This window comes from Pristis pectinata, chromosome 13 (genome assembly GCF_009764475.1).
Source record: "Pristis pectinata isolate sPriPec2 chromosome 13, sPriPec2.1.pri, whole genome shotgun sequence".
Lineage (NCBI taxonomy): Eukaryota > Metazoa > Chordata > Chondrichthyes > Rhinopristiformes > Pristidae > Pristis > Pristis pectinata.
This window is the reverse complement of record NC_067417.1, coordinates 20,025,577-20,041,268: the sequence shown is the minus strand read 5'-3', so window position 1 is coordinate 20,041,268 and position 15,692 is coordinate 20,025,577. Positions and strand designations below refer to the sequence as shown.

The following is a 15,692-nucleotide window of genomic DNA, read 5'->3' as shown; positions in this document are numbered from 1 at the left end:
TGATTTCCTGATCCACAATAAAGAGTTGCCGTTAAAAATGTCCAAGAAACAGTGGCAGCAAAATATAACTTAACATCAACTTTATTGTGTGCCTCTCAGTAATGTCATTACACCCATTTTCCTCCTGTTTTTGGCATAAGTTGAACTTTCTCCCCAGTAAGCCTTATAAAACTATGGCTACTCTGTCAAGTTCCATTTTATTACAGTTGTTCTGACAAAAATGCTCAACTGCAATAGTCAAACTAATTTGAAATTCAGAGGTTAATGTACTATAACAATTTATCAAACATAATCATATTCTTCTTAATATGTTTAACATTGCTATTTTGGTATTGCTTTTATGGAAAGTGATTTTAAATGTTTAACATAGCAGCAATACAGCCAGCGAGTCAGGCTGGCTACCTGACTATAACCAAATGGTGTGAGATCACATCTGCTGGCCAACCTCACTACTTGGTCTTGGGCTTTGCATCAATGGACCATCTGCCTAGCTTATTGAAGAACCTTATTCTACTAGACAGCTTGGGAACGTGCTTTAGTGTTTGGAGTTCACTTTACTGCTGCTGCTTCCTGATTAATTTGGAGAATGGTTCAGAAGCAACAGTAATGTTTTGTTACTTGTATGGTGTGTACTGAGCTACAGCCACCAGCATACTTTTGATCTGCCCTTTACAGGCACTGATTCAGTGGCCTTTGAAGAGTTAAGTAGACTTATAAATAACGGCGGCATCTTACTGAAAGCAAAATAATAGTGGGAAATGTGATTTGTGCCAATTTTGAGAATTTGTAGATGTGATTTCCAAAAATCAGTTTGGAAGACTGCATAACCACATTTATAGTACTTTGTTATTGATTTGCAACTTAATTGATTGTAGCAATTAGATGGTATTAATCATCACTAAGGCAAAAAGGTGTCCACAAATGAGTATTTCAGTTTACCAGTCTTCCCAATGACTTCCATTACTTAAGTGTGATAATCATTCAGTCTTATTTTCTCTTGCTGCATTTTTAAGGTAATAATGATCTCCATATGGTAAACATATGTCATATTGTAACATTACCACATGGACATCAAAGGATTATTAGCATGACAAAAGAGATTGAGTTTGGTGCCTACTGGTAAAAACTAAAATATTTGTGCTTATTTTTGCCTTGCAAAGATTGGAGCTGACGTTCTCTATATTACCTTAATGATCAACACATGGTCAAAACAGGTGAACAAGTAGGCTTTAGATACTGGTGGCTTATCTAATATTTTTCTAGTCTCAGCAACTGTGAATGTAAACTGAACTGTGGATTTATGGAAATTGAATGCTGCATTTACAAAGATATATTGTGCATAATGTGCGGTTTTTGTAAAAGACTAATGTCAAGTGTAATGTGCACTATTACTACTTCCACTATGAGGTGAAAGTATTGTGACCTTCTGGCCATAATATTGCCACATCTGAGCATTTGCTGCAGCAACAATAGGAGAAGTACAATACCCTGATAAGACCAGGTCAACAAATGAATTCTAACAAGTGTGAAATCTCTTAGTCTGCAGCCTTCAGACCTTCCTACAAACAGATGAAAGTGCACTATATAACTTTGTTTGCCACTTATACTAATTTGAAAGTGACACTATTCTCTCTCTAGTATGAGTGCATAATGGTAAGATTGTCGATATCAAGGTTTTTGTTTGAATGTGATTGTCTTACTAGTTATATGTTTGAATAACATAGCCAAACACCAAGTTTTGCTCATACTGGTTTTTTTTAATGTATCACAATGAGCAAGAAACATACTTGATGAAGTATTTTCAAAGGAGTATATTCAATTACCATCTACAATCAACTTAACTATGACAACAAGGTTTGTGACAAAATTTTTAAAGTTCGAAATCCACGTGGTTGTTAGTTTCCATGATTTTGGTACAGTTGAAATTTTTTCGTTGTTACAGTAACAAAAAAACTAACAAGACTACATTATAGAAAAAACATCAAGAACATCATTTTTGGTTTAACTTGCTCTTTTTTTTGTACATTGCAAGGCTGGAGATACCTCTTTCACCTCAGGGTAATGTTTCCAAAGTTGCCCAAGATGTAAAAGTCAATGCTGTTCACAGTGGGCAGTTTCTCCACAAGAACGACAATAATCTTCTTTATTGTCTAAGAACTTAGATACATCAAGTATGCTGACTTGTGTTAATGCTTCTCTTGTCTTATTCTTTTTCCCATGCCACAAAAAATGGACACTTTTAATGCGGCACCATTCTCATTGCTTAAAGCTTTGGCCACATTCATATATAGTTAAATAATTTTTTTTCAAAAAACTGCTCAGTGCTTTTTTTCCAGCTCCGTGTTTCAGTACTGGTGGTGCCTTTAGATGCAAATATGTTCCGTCCACTTTTCACCTGTACGTCTTGCTACGTTAAACTGTAAAACTTGGGTAGCCTGACCCACACAATTATTAGTCTTTGTAAATGGTAGAGTACAAGTGCTACTGAACAGACTTTGGAAACAAAGGTCAGAGTTCCAAGAAAATACAAACCAGAAAATTGCACCTTAAGAGGCCATGTCATAGTATATAAAGATAAAAAACATAAAACAAACCAGTATTTAAAATATAATGCTAGTGTTAAAATGTTAACAGTTAATGAGGAAAATTATATATGATACAGAAACATACTAACATACAAATTAACAGTTAAATGCCGAATATATTTCATAGAATCACATCAAAAAACAAAACAAAAAACAAAAACTGTACAACCTTGGAATAAAATTTTTCATCTTGTGGGAGCTATTTTTTTCTTAACCTCATTTAGAAAAGAATTTGAATTTACCGTTTTTGAACGTTATCAGATATCTTTATGTAAAATAGGCCTACTTTTAAATGTAATTTAAACTTCTGTTACCTCTGAAACCAAAGAGTTATACTATCTGCATGTTATTATTACAAAAAAATCATTTTTGCACTGTGCACAAGCCTGATTATGAATATGTACAACAGCTTATTGACTACTTCAAACAAAATAAAACAAAAAAAGATATTAAAACAAAATATCAGTCCCTGCAACAAACTCCAAGTTGATAGTTTGGAATGAACTGGAGTTCTGCAATTTTTGTTGGCTTTTGACTAGTAAAAGCATCAACCAAACTGAACCATGGAAAGGTGTATTCACAGTCTAAAAATGTTCCATTTGCAACAGAAAGATGAAGAAAGGAATATCAAAAAAGCAGGGGCTAAAACTGATTTATTGGTTTCCAGTAAAGCTTAGCAAAAAGCAAGATATAAGCAAGCATCTATTGTATGACTACAACATTTGCAGCAAAAAAAGATTTTTTTTTTAAAAAGAGTTCAGACCTTTTTATGCTAGTAATGAATTTTTTGACATTAATGTGACTACAGAGATGTACATAACAAGTGCCCAAATAACAAAGACATTTTTTTTTAAAAGATCACTATCTGATATCCTTGGTAGGAGCAGTGTCTTCTAACCACCACTGCACTTATTCCACAATACAAGGACAAACCTTTAAGTAAAAAGTTTTTTTTGGTATTTTTATTTGTTTTGTCTTGTCACTCCTTTGCTTGCAGAAGAAGCAATGGCAGTGACCTGGATATTACCATTCCTTTTTTGTTAAATTTTTATTAAATCAGAAGAACAAATTCTCAAGTATAAAGATGCCTCTTTTCACCTTTATGCACCAATGGTGAAAGTGTATGTCTTTGGATTTTGTTAAAGCGCGAGAATTTTTTCTCTTATGTCAAAGAAAAAAAATAATTAATTTCCTCCCTCCCTCCCCCCCCAAAAAAAATCAGACTGCTGCCACACTACACAAAAAACAAATGTCTGCTTCATAGGAAAAATTTCCACAGCATCTACAAAAGCAGAGAGGTAAGTGCACAAAGGTTACAGACACAGGTAAATAATCATTATGTTCCTTAAAGGTTCACAAAAAAATTGAAAAGGACCCTATCCACAAAAAATCTTTAAATTTACTTTTTTTCTTCCTTCTATAAAACTAGAGCAAACCACCTTCAGAGAGGAAGGTGAGCATTAAGGAAGGTGTCAAGGTTGGAAGGGGAAGGTGGGAAAGGAAGGAATACGACAGAAAAGCATAGACCAGTAACTTGATTCAATCTACCCTACAGGAATGAACAAGACAACATCAAAATGAAGAGCTTTCTGTTGGACAATACAAAAGCTAATGTACACAAAGGTTTTCAATCTACCATACTGTTTAGGTCATTTCCAATGCAACAAACTACTCAACACCAAAATGTTCATATCTATCATAAATACAGAAAGTTAGTTTTTCTTTTAAACTCATTGTTATCTCAGTTACAAGTCCTCAACACTCTTGTGTTTTGGTGGCAATGGGAGTGCTCAATTATCCCTCAGATTATACAGCAGAAGAGCTATTCTTTGTAAATCCCCAGTTAAGATGTGTTTCATATTTTAATTCTTTGAATACTTTCTGCCAGTTTGGAAAAAAAAATCTTCTTCTGGAACAAAAAAAATAAAAACAGAAAAAAAATAAACAAAAGCAAAATATGATTCAGAAAACAGAACAAGGTGTGAGCTATTGACCTGAGAATACAAGACATTACATTTTTTAGCTAGCCATTGGTATCCGAATGCTTACATAGCAAGAAATCTAAACTGTAAATGGTGGATTGTCATCCCATAAGGTACATGCTGACATCTGCTGTGCTATCAACTTAGGACATGTTTGCACTGGGGAAATAAAGGGTTTCAGGTTCAAAGACCACTGTAATTAAATTGAGGCAGTTCATTGCTTTCTGGTTTCTGTCATTGCTCAGCTAACCATAGTACCTTCTAGCAACCAGTGTAACAGGTTTAGATGTTGCCAGCATATCAATATGAGACAACAATCCTGAAAGATTTTATTTTTTTGGTTAGAAGCTTTGGAATTGCAGTTAGTCTTTTTTGAAATTGGTTTGTTTTTTTTTATTAATCATATTGTCCATCTTCAAGCTTACAATCTGAAGGTGTCCATTCCTACACTAGTCAGACTACTGTCTCTGCGGCAGCTGGGGTCATTTGGACCCTCCAGCGGGCAATCCAGGCCATCTGACTTCTGGCTGAGCTCACTGTCAGACTCATCTGAATAGCCGTCTGTTGGTATAGAGGTCTGAACCCCTGAGGTGCTGCATGAACTTGAGGTAACTGTTGAAGATGAGGAGAGAGAAGGTAAAGAAGAGGGCTTCCTGACTGAGGCTCGGGAAAGAATGTTAGGCCAAGATTTTATGGAGGCATGGGGGGACAGGCTGGAGGAGGGGCTGTCGTTAGAGTGAGTGGCAGACTGCGAGGTAGATGCGGTGTTAGGATCGGGGAAGCAGGCTGAGTGAGGTAATAAACTAGCGTGCTCTTTGGCGTATCTTGCTGCTCGTTTGATTGTTCTGTGTTTGTGCAAGGTTGACTCGAGATGTTGACTTAGAGCTTCATCCCCGCTCAGTGTAGTATCACAGGCCAGGCAGTGGTAGGTGCTGGTGGGGACACGAAGCACCATCTCTTGCAGATTTATCACAGACTGACCGAAGAAACATATTGACTGCAGGTGGCTCATGGCTGTCTCTTCATCAGTGAAGACCATCTGACACTTGCGACAGACCAACTTGTACTGCACCTTTGGAACAATGAACAGGTCAAGCGAGTCCGTACTTTTGCTTTCTGTTTGTTGTCGTTCTTCAGGTTTTGGAAGGGATGGTTCTCTGGGAGCACTGGCTTGCTCTTCTGTTTTGGTAGATTCTTTGGCGGATTCTTTGTCTGGGGAAGCTGTTAGTTGTGGGGCGGGGACTTGGCTTGGTTTAGGCTGCTGCTTTGGCTGTTGCTGCTGCAGTTGCTGCTGTTGCTGCAGCTGTTGCTGCAACTGTTGCTGGAGCTGCTGCTGCTGTTGCTGCTGCTGTTGCTGCAACTGCCTCTGTTGCTGCTGGAGGGCATCTTGTAGACTTTGCTGATATTGCTGATATTGCTGCAGCAAAGAACCTGGTGACAGCCCCATCAGAGCTTGGGACAAAGCTGGGTTGTAAGGAAAGAGACCCTCCATCCCATACATTGGTTGTAGGTATCCTCCTTGAAGGGCTCCAGGAATTTGTGGGGCATAATACGGAGAAAAGCCTGGCACAAAATACGGCAAGAACTGGCTGGTGAGCAGGGCAGTTGGATCAGAAGCCAGTGCAGTTTGCAGAGCCTGAAGCTGGGCTGGGTCTACCACATACTCCATGCCAGGAAGAGGTACTGATGTGCCTGTGCCGTTGTCATTTTTCTCCTTGTTCGGTGTGGGCGCAGGATCTATTTTATCTTTTTCCTTTTCTTTTGCCCTCTCGTTCTCTTTGCTTTTACGTTGTTCGGGTTGTTGTTGCTGGATAGTTGATGCTGGACGTGGAGTTGTAGTGGTAGCCTGTGTTGGGGCTTGAGATGTCAATGAAGGAGCTTGCTTGCTTGGCAGTCCAGTGGTAGGAAGGCCAGGGGAAGGTACAGTTGAAGCAGGAATGCCCAAAAGGTTAGATTTAGGAGAAGTTAAAGCTAAAAATAAATAACAAACAGAAAAAGCATGAACACTTACAGGACCACAGAATTTTTGAGGAATACAAAACTACATCTTTCAGTTTTATTATACAACATTGCAGAATATTTTAAATTTTCATTGGGTATAACTTTCAGTGCAATTCGAAATCGCAAATGCATTTAGACCATTTCCAATTTTGAGCTAGCTTTCAGGGCAATGACAAAATAAATGGCTAGCAACAAGCTGATCAGAGCCACAATAAGAAATAGAGGTGGCTAGGCTTTATTTCAACATATGTGCCATTTGGTGTTTCCGCAAGTAATTCATTGCTGTTCGTCCTATGCAGCATATTTGATTATGCCTTTTTATTAGTGAGCAATGGTACTTAAAATGGTAACTTTTTGAAGCCTTATAGTCTTACAATTTCTACATTATAACAGTCTCTCATGCCTTCACTAGTTGTGTTGTGCGATGCATCTTACTGGGTACTTCCCTGAGAAAGCCTTAGTGATATCAGGAATTCATTCTGTAGAGATCTGTTGGAAGAGAGCTTTCAAGTAATATTATGCTACCATTTGCACACAAATTATTGGCACCAGCAAACTCTAACAGAGGCTAGTCAGTAGTTGTATAAATTTGGTAGTTCAGGTTATAATCAACAGTGATATCCTGTTGTCTTTTGGAAAATTTTACATTGGATAAGTTGTTAAAATGTTAGTGAGCTCAGGAGCAAAAACATTTGGTGAGAGGCTTGAACAGTGATCTGTGCTGAATTAGTGCAGCATCTCAAGTAGTCCCAAAAGGGCCCATACTGGGATGTGTGCATCTGAGGCATGGGAGAGCAATTGGGAGATATTCTGCTCCTGAACACCATCTAATGACGATTGCTGGAGTGAGGAGCTGGAATGAGCTAATCTTCAATGGGGAAATAGGGTGCCTACACAAACAATGCAGCATCACCACTGATGGATGGGCATGAAGCATTAGAAATACAGCTATGTTAATGTGGAATTTCTTTCCAGTCTCTTCAGTGAGGTTTAAAATGAGTAGAGGTCAAAGGAACAAATGGTCAGTTCCAATTTTAAGCATTACAGTTCTTATAAATTTGTATTGTAAATTGCAATATTAAAATAATTCAGATGACTGCAGGATATTTTGAATATCTTGCTGGACTATATTAGCATGCCCAGGTAGGTTATGAACGTAGAAAACTGGAGCCATAAGCCACACAAAAATGTGAAATGGAACCTGTGAGGAGATGTAGTATAAGTGGTGGCATCTTCTGATTCATAAAGCACTTTACCTTCAATAGTTTGGTGGCAACTCATGTGATATTAGCATGCAATGTAGCAGCACGATGTATTAAAATAGGCACAACCCAATGTGCAGTCGACATAAAGTCAAAGTGGTATGTTGGAGAGACAGCCAGTAAGCTTAAAAGATACAAGACCACTGCACAAAATTTCAATAATGGGACCCAGTTTAAGTAAACAAGACTTGCATAGTTTGATGGAAATGAGCATCTTAGAAATAACTACCAATTCAGGTCAACAGTTAATTTAAATGCAAGTTTGAGGCTTTAAGCAAGCAGCAATCCTCATTAGTACTACTAGAGCATCCTATGATATTCTTATGACTGTGATGGCACGATAAAATTCCTGCAGCCTACTTGAACCTAATAACAATCCTAGTAACCATTTCCTTGGCTACATCTGTCTTCATACCTTTGCCACTGGATTTGGAATGAATTCTGTCTCTATTTCAAATCATATACAACTATTTTTGTTTATGGTATATTCATAGTGCACAGAACATGGAAGGACCAACCAAATAAAGTAATTCTTTTAAGGAATGCAATGAAATGCCTTTTTCTAAAAAAAAGCCTTTTATCACAGTACACTGCAAAATATGCAGTGTAGTAACTGAAGCAATAGCAGTGTAGTAACTGAAGCAAATGAAGCAGTCCATTTTAAATGGGTACAGATTGTAAGTATAATTCAATACAAGTTAAGGCAGTATTTCTTTGAATGCCATTTGGTAAAACAGTACAAAATTAATTTGTCATATTAAAAGGAGAGTAAGGCTTTATCAAAAAATTTTTTCCTTCATGTTACTACCATCGAGGAGGAGGTTCAGGAGTCTGAAGACCCACACTCAACGTTTCAGGAACAGCTCCTTCCCCTCCGCCATCAGATTTCTGAAGGGTCCAGGAACCCATAAACACTACCTCATTATTCCTCTTTTGCACTATTTATTTTTGTAACCTATAGTAATTTTTATGTCTTGCATTGGTACTGCTGCTGCAAAAGAACAAATTTCATGACATATGTCAGTGATAATAAACCTGATTCTGATATACATGTTTTTAATGAAATGGACAATTTTTTAAAAATAGATTCTTCAGGTAATTTAATTCTGTTCCAAAGAAGTGCCAATGGTCTTGATTTTACCAAATTAAAAAAAAAGTTCAGTCCATATCCAGGTCTGCTATATCAAAAAGAATGAGTCTGTGGGATGGTTGAGTACTGTTCTCACAAGAGTCAACTGTTGTCAAGGTTACATGGTGGAGAGATTATTCTGTAAATATGGTTCCTACTTTAAGATGATAACTGAAGTGGTGATCTTATTGTATCAACATGTAACAAAACTGAAAGTTGGTAATGCGTGAGAGACTCTTTCCATTTAGCAGATAGTTGGGGTGGGTTTAGAACATCCTGACAGTGTACCTCAACCCCAACCCAAAAAAGCATCTCCAAACACTCCATTCTGGTGCTTTTTTGGTTGCAAAAAATTCTTAAGACTTGTATCAATTTATTATTATGCATTTATATCCTCTGCAATTTGTGTTAACCCTGTTGTGAGCAGCCATTAGAGACAGGACACCTTCATCCTATCTGTCGGGCTGGATTTGATTCCAGGTGATACACATTAAATTTGTATGGTAGGCAAATATCAGATTGAAATCTACCAAGAAATCTATGATATATAAACTTAAAACTATTAATGCTACCCACCTGCGTTAGATGAAGTAAAGCCAGGTAAAGATGAAGGACTGCCCACACCTGGCAGTAATACAGGCGAAATCCCTGGCAAGGTTGGGTAGGCAGTTGGAAGATTAAGAGCTTGTACTGGTGGATTATCAAACAAGCCCTGCTGCTGAAGTGTTTGCTGCTGCGTCGCCAAACCAAGAACCTCATTAGCTTTTTTAATGCGGTCTAGTTCTTGTTGAGCCATTAGCCGACGGACAGTAGCAGGATCAATGTATTCAACTTCTTTATCCAGCTGGCTTCCAATGGTCTCCTTCACTTTGGAGATATGTTGCTGAGAAAAGATATGGTCTCGTACAGATAGCCGGGCACTATACTTGATGCCACACAAAGTGCATTCTGCTTTGGGTCCTTCATAAGTAGTCTGATTAATACCAAAATGTTTTGCCATATTCAGTTTGGATTTCTTCTCTTTAGCCCTAGCATTCTGGAACCACACTTGAACAACTCGTTTTGGCAGCCCTATTTCATTTCCTAAGACCTCACACTCCAGCATGGTTGGTGTTCTATAATCATTAAAGCAGGATTTCAACAGTTTCAATTGGAGATTTGTCATCTGGGTGCGGAAGCGTTTCTGCCCTGGACGTTCACTGTCTGTGGTCCTTGAGACTGAGCTGCTTCCGCCAGGACAGGGCGAACAGGGATCAGCAAGGCTTGATGTCTCACTGTAATCAATTGTACATTCATTTTCCATTTCCTTAGCATGATAACTAGGTGATGGACTGACCAAGCCCGATGATATCCTGTCTTCATTTTCCTGTATTGATGACTGCACCATCTTCTGAAGACCCTCTGTTTGATAGAGGGCCTGTTTTGAGTCTGCTATTACCCCAGTTGCACTGTCATTGTCTGCATTTGCTTCATCTCCTGTTGTAGTGTCAGTAATTGCTGTGTTAACTGATGAACAATCATCATTATCAAGCCTTGTTTGGTCATAACCCAAGTTGACTGAAGAAATTGTCTGTCCATCAAATTCTTCAAGCCCTTCTACTTTGATAGATGATGGACTGAGAAGAGCTTTGGGTGAGAATTCTCCACTTTTGTTCACTGGTGAAAGACTAGCACACTGACTGTCACTATTTATAGATGAAAGCTGAGCATAACTGGAGCAATCCATTGAGTCAGCCTTCAATACGTTTCCCCCATCGCTGTCAGTTGATAAAGCAGAAGACATGATCAGGCTATATCCAGCACGTTTAGCTTCATGCCAGTGACGGGATCGGATGTGGGCTTCCAGTGCTGTCTTAGCTTTAAAGAGGGCTCTGCAGAATGGACAGCGCCGATGAGCTTGTGCAGGTCCAACTGCTCTAAACTGGCCCTTTCTCTCTCTAGCACGAGTGTTCTGGAACCAAACTTGAACTACTCGTTTTTTGAGGCCTACTTCGTGTGCAATATGATCCAACATTTTCCGTGTTGGGTTTGAATCAAGTAGGTATTTCTGATAGAGAATTTCTAATTGTTCTGGGGTGATAGTTGTCCTTAAACGCTTATCTCTCTGAGGCTCATCTCCATTATTTCCACTATCGTTATCCCCAGGACTGACACTTGCCTTTTCTTCCAGTTTTCTTTTCAAGGTGTTCATAGCAGAATTTGGTGTAGAGGGTGAAGAAGAAGAGCTTGTTGGGATCTGAGGTAGAGTTCCAGAAAGTAGCTGACTGGCAAGCAGAGGATTGGTGGGGTCAAAAAGCATGAAGGGCATTTCTATTGGGCGGTCTAAGAATTGAGGATGGACAAATTGGTTTTGGCCAGACAGGAAATGGAGCTGCTGATGCTCCTGCCAAAGATCAAAGGTTGGAAATGCCAGCTTGCATTGGTCACACTGGTAGTGAACCATTTGAGGAGGCAGGCTTCCAAGCTGCTGAGGCGTTGAAGTGTGAAGTGGATTTAAGGAAACGTGAGGAAGCTGAGATGGGCTAGTGATGGTTTGGGAGACAGAGCATTGTGGCTGGGACTGCTGGGGTGATGGGAGCTGTGGGGTTTTCTGCTGTGTTATTTGTGGCTTCTGCTCTTGTTGCTGCTGCTGTGTCTCAGGTTTTGGTTGTAACAGCTTCTCTTGTGAATGCTGCTGCTGTGTATCAGGGGATTCAGGCTGCTTTGGTTTCTCCTCAGAAAATTCTGGGTTAGAAGGACCTTCCTCTTTCTGAGTTGAAGTGTGAGGCAGATTTCCAGAAGTTACATTTGCTGTTGCCACTGATGATGAACCACAGACAGCTGAGGTCAAAGGAGTGCTGCAGGATGAAGTAGAGGGTCCGATCATCTCTGATGCATCCATGGAGTCCTCTGTCTGACTGTCATATTGACCGTCATCCTCTTCATCTTTGTAGCACAATTTTTTTTGGTGTTTAATGAGGTCAAAGATACGTTGAAAAACCAAACTGCATTTTTTACACTGATAATTCAAATTACTTGTGCGAATGTAACGGTCATTTGACAGCTCACGACGCTCCCCCTCCTTTCCTTCACCCTGATTCTCATAGTTTTTGCGTGCCTTCTGCCGTGCATTTTGAAACCAAACAACTATCACGCGAGTTGGGAGGTTTAGCAAATTTGAAAGTTGCTCAAATTCATCATCTTTTGGATAAGCATTGGCATCAAAGAAATCCTGCAAAACCCGCAGCTGATAGTCAGTAAATCTCGTCCTAGTTGATCGATTACTTCTGTAATACTCAGCCCTTGCAGGTTCTGGAGAGGATGGCTTTGAATCCACCTTAATGTCTTCAAGTGATGTAACAGGAGGGTTGTTGAAGTTGTACGGAGAGTCTTTGTTACGCTGTCGTTCTTTGAACAATGTATTTCTGAACCAGTGCTTTATCACTTTCTGTGGTAACCCCGACTTGTCAGACATTTCTTTGATTTGGTCCTCATTAGGGGAATTATTGATATCAAAATACCCTCTGAGGATTTTAAGCTGTTCATCTGTGATGCGTGTCCGTGGCCGTTTGTTCTGCTGTTGTTGAATTAGATTGGGGTTGAGCTGCTGTTGATAGAGCTGAGCCAGATCTGTGGGTATTGGGTCTACTGGCGTTAACTGGGAGGGCATTTGTGGTGGTAAAGACTGCAAAGGCATTGACTGCATCAAAAGAGGTGAAAAAATGGGCAAGTCCATTGGCATGGAGAGCTGAGAAATTGACACAGAGGGCTGTGGGGTTGAAATTGCGGGAGGCGTGTGAGGTGGGGCAGTAGTAGTAGTAAGATTCTGAGTTGTGGATGCTGGTGCAGGAGCAGGTGGAGGCGGTGGGGGCGGAGGTGGTGGCGGTGGTGGTTCAGGTGTTTGTGGCCTTAGAGGGTACAGTTTATCATAGTTGACTCTATACTGTTTGGCAAACTGCTCCAGTTCTTCAAATGGCAAGAACTGCTGATGCACGTGCTCTTGATGGCTCTTTAGGATTAAAATATTTGAGAATAATTTGCTGCAAGTGTCACACTCCAGTTTATCCACCTCGTCACTCAGGCCACTTTTACTTTTCTTTTGAACTTTTTGTTTGTTTTCATTGTACTGAATAACAAGTTCAAACCCAAAGTTTTCTAGCAAGGCTTTGGTGGCATTACCACGAGCATCAGACGGAATTCGAGGAGGAAGTAAGGAGGATTCATTACCGCTCACTGCAGTTTGGTCTTTCCTATCTTTGGATTTATGTGCCTCCAAGGATATTTCCTTGGGCATCAACCCTTCATCAAATTTTTCAGAGTTTTCTTTGTCTTTGTGCCCATCCTTGTCTTTGTCTTTCATAATTGCTTTTGGTTTCTTGTCCAGCTGTTGGCTTTGTTGAAGGAGAGCTGTATGTTGCTGTACTAGAGAAGATTGCTGCCCTTGTTGTTGAAGCAATTGGTGCTGCAGACTCTGAGTATGGGGTTTCACATCTTCAAGCAAAGTATTTGTTCCAGGCATTGTCAATGCAGCACTACTCGCTGGTATAGTGATCTCTGGGTTCAACTGGAACTCTGTTCCCGGAATATAGAAAGGAAATAACAGCTGTTGTTGCTGGAGTTGCAATAGAGCCTCAGTGGTCATGGGAAAATGTGGTAGCAAGGCTGGATTGAATAGTTGAGGCTGAAAGAGAGCAGTTTGCTGAAGTTCTTGTTGTAGTTGGGCTTGTACCTGGGCTTGTACCTGGGCCTGGGCCTGGACTTGGGCCTGTGCTTGGACGTGTGCCAGGGTCTGTGCCTGCTGCTGTTGCGTCTGTTGCCGAGATGTTATCATGTCCGCTATCTTCCTTTTACTAGCATCTTTGTGTTCTAAAGACGTGGTAATGCTGCTTGCAATAGAATTGCTGACTGTAGATGTTCCAGTGGAATCGGCTGTGATCTGGTTTCCACTTACTAAACCTAAGCTAGAGGTAGCACTAAATGTAACACCACATCCACTGCCACTTACACCAACATCATTATTACCATTACTATTGCCACTTGGACTTGGACTAGATGTTGACAATCCTAAAGTAGTATTATTGTTACTAATGGTACCACTACCCACTGTGCTGCTACTGGCAGCTTCTAACTTTGCTGCTCGTGCTTTGGTCTGGTGCAACACTGAACGCATATGGATCTCTAGGGTTGAACTTTGGCTGTAGGCCACATTGCATGTGTTACACTTAAAAGGCTTGTTATCTGGGCTGCTTGTTGGCTCAGGCTGACCAGTAGCTGATTCCTGAAGTGCTCTTTTCAACTTGTGCAGGTGGGACACAGAATTATAATGGACAAGCAAGATGTTCTTTTGTGTAAACGACTCCTTACAAACTGTGCACTTATAAGGCCGAGAGGGATCTAGGAACTTCTCCATTGTGAAATTAGGGCCTTTTCTAAATGGCAGAGCCCGTTTTGGCTCAGAGCCAGAATCTTCTTGCACAGATCCAGAGTCACTTCCAACAGGGCTTTGCTTCTCATCTGAATCACTTTCTTCATCTTTATCCTCATCTGCCCCCAAGGCTTGATCTTCACTGAGAGCTGCATCACCCAGTGCCATAACATCACCGTTGACTCCAAGTCCACTGTACAACTGCTGAATGTCACTCTCACTCAGTTCCAGATGGCTGGTCTCCAGATGCTTCTTCAGGGCTTGAAAAGTACGGAAGCTACGCTGGCACAAACTGCACATGGTAGCAGCTCTAATGACATGATACTGAGAATGCAGTTGCAGTTTCTCAATGGTCTTGAAGGCTAGGCTACATTGATTACAGCGGTATTTGTAGACGTGACGATCTGATACTGGTAGTTGGGGCCTTTTTGCATGAATCTCATTGAAATGGGCTTGAAGTGCAGTGGAAGTCTTAAATAACTGGTTACATCCTTTCTTCCAGCACAGGAACCCAGCATCATCCTTCACTAAATTCTGGTCAACAGAAGACTTTGGTTCCATGCTACGCTCTGTATTTTCCGACGGTACACTGCTCTTTTCAGGTGGATCTGATGTTTCTAATGAAAACAAATTTAATGAGAACTATCAGTGGGTATTGCAATTTCTTGTCAGCCCACTTCTACTTTGTTTTACTGTATGAGACATGTTAATGCCATATTGAGTAAAAATTTAGATTTACATTACCATCTCTGTATTGTACTTCTGAATACCAAGATATAATAAATTACTATTTTGTTAAAGTATCTTAACTGTTTTATGGTCACTTGTATTCAATGATTTTAGAAATAGATCAAACTTATGCAAGATACTGGAAAATACTTCTAAATGGATAAATCAATAAATAGAGCCAATGCCCACATAATTTCAGGATGCAGTAATGTTTCTGCTGTTTTGTCCGTTACTATTTGTACAGCCATTGAGCCAATCATATCAATATGCTTGTCTTCAATATCATACATTACATTATAAAACCATTTATAGTACTTTTAAGATTAATTTGATTTTTCCACTGTGCTGGAATGCAGAGAAATAGTTCTTCAGCCACTTCTGAAGCACATAATGTGTTTTGAACTTCGTAAAAAAATCATTTTTTTAAGAGGCAATGCTGAATGCATAGAATCATTTTAATTGCTAAAGTAAAACTGCTGTTTTAGTTAGCACACCAAATCAACATCCAGGAGGGAAAACATTTCCAAAATAGTGGTGACTCCATAATCTGACATTTGCCAAAGGTAGATTCTAATGAATTTACAAGCCTGGATGAACACA

At 39.7% G+C, this 15,692-nt stretch overlaps 1 protein-coding gene across 1 annotated transcript in view; it reads right to left on the bottom strand.

Annotated features, from left to right (window-relative positions):
- Positions 1-3,817: 3,817 nt before the first annotated feature.
- The window catches only part of zfhx3b (zinc finger homeobox 3b), a 375,747-nt gene continuing 363,872 nt past the window's right edge, over positions 3,818-15,692 (bottom strand). The window contains exons 10-11 of the mRNA XM_052028144.1: positions 9,536-14,980; positions 3,818-6,538 (exon numbers count right to left, since the gene is read on the bottom strand). Of these exons, the coding sequence (XP_051884104.1) occupies positions 4,989-6,538; positions 9,536-14,980 (6,995 nt within the window). The 3' untranslated portion in view covers positions 3,818-4,988. The remainder of the gene's footprint in view (positions 6,539-9,535; positions 14,981-15,692) is intronic.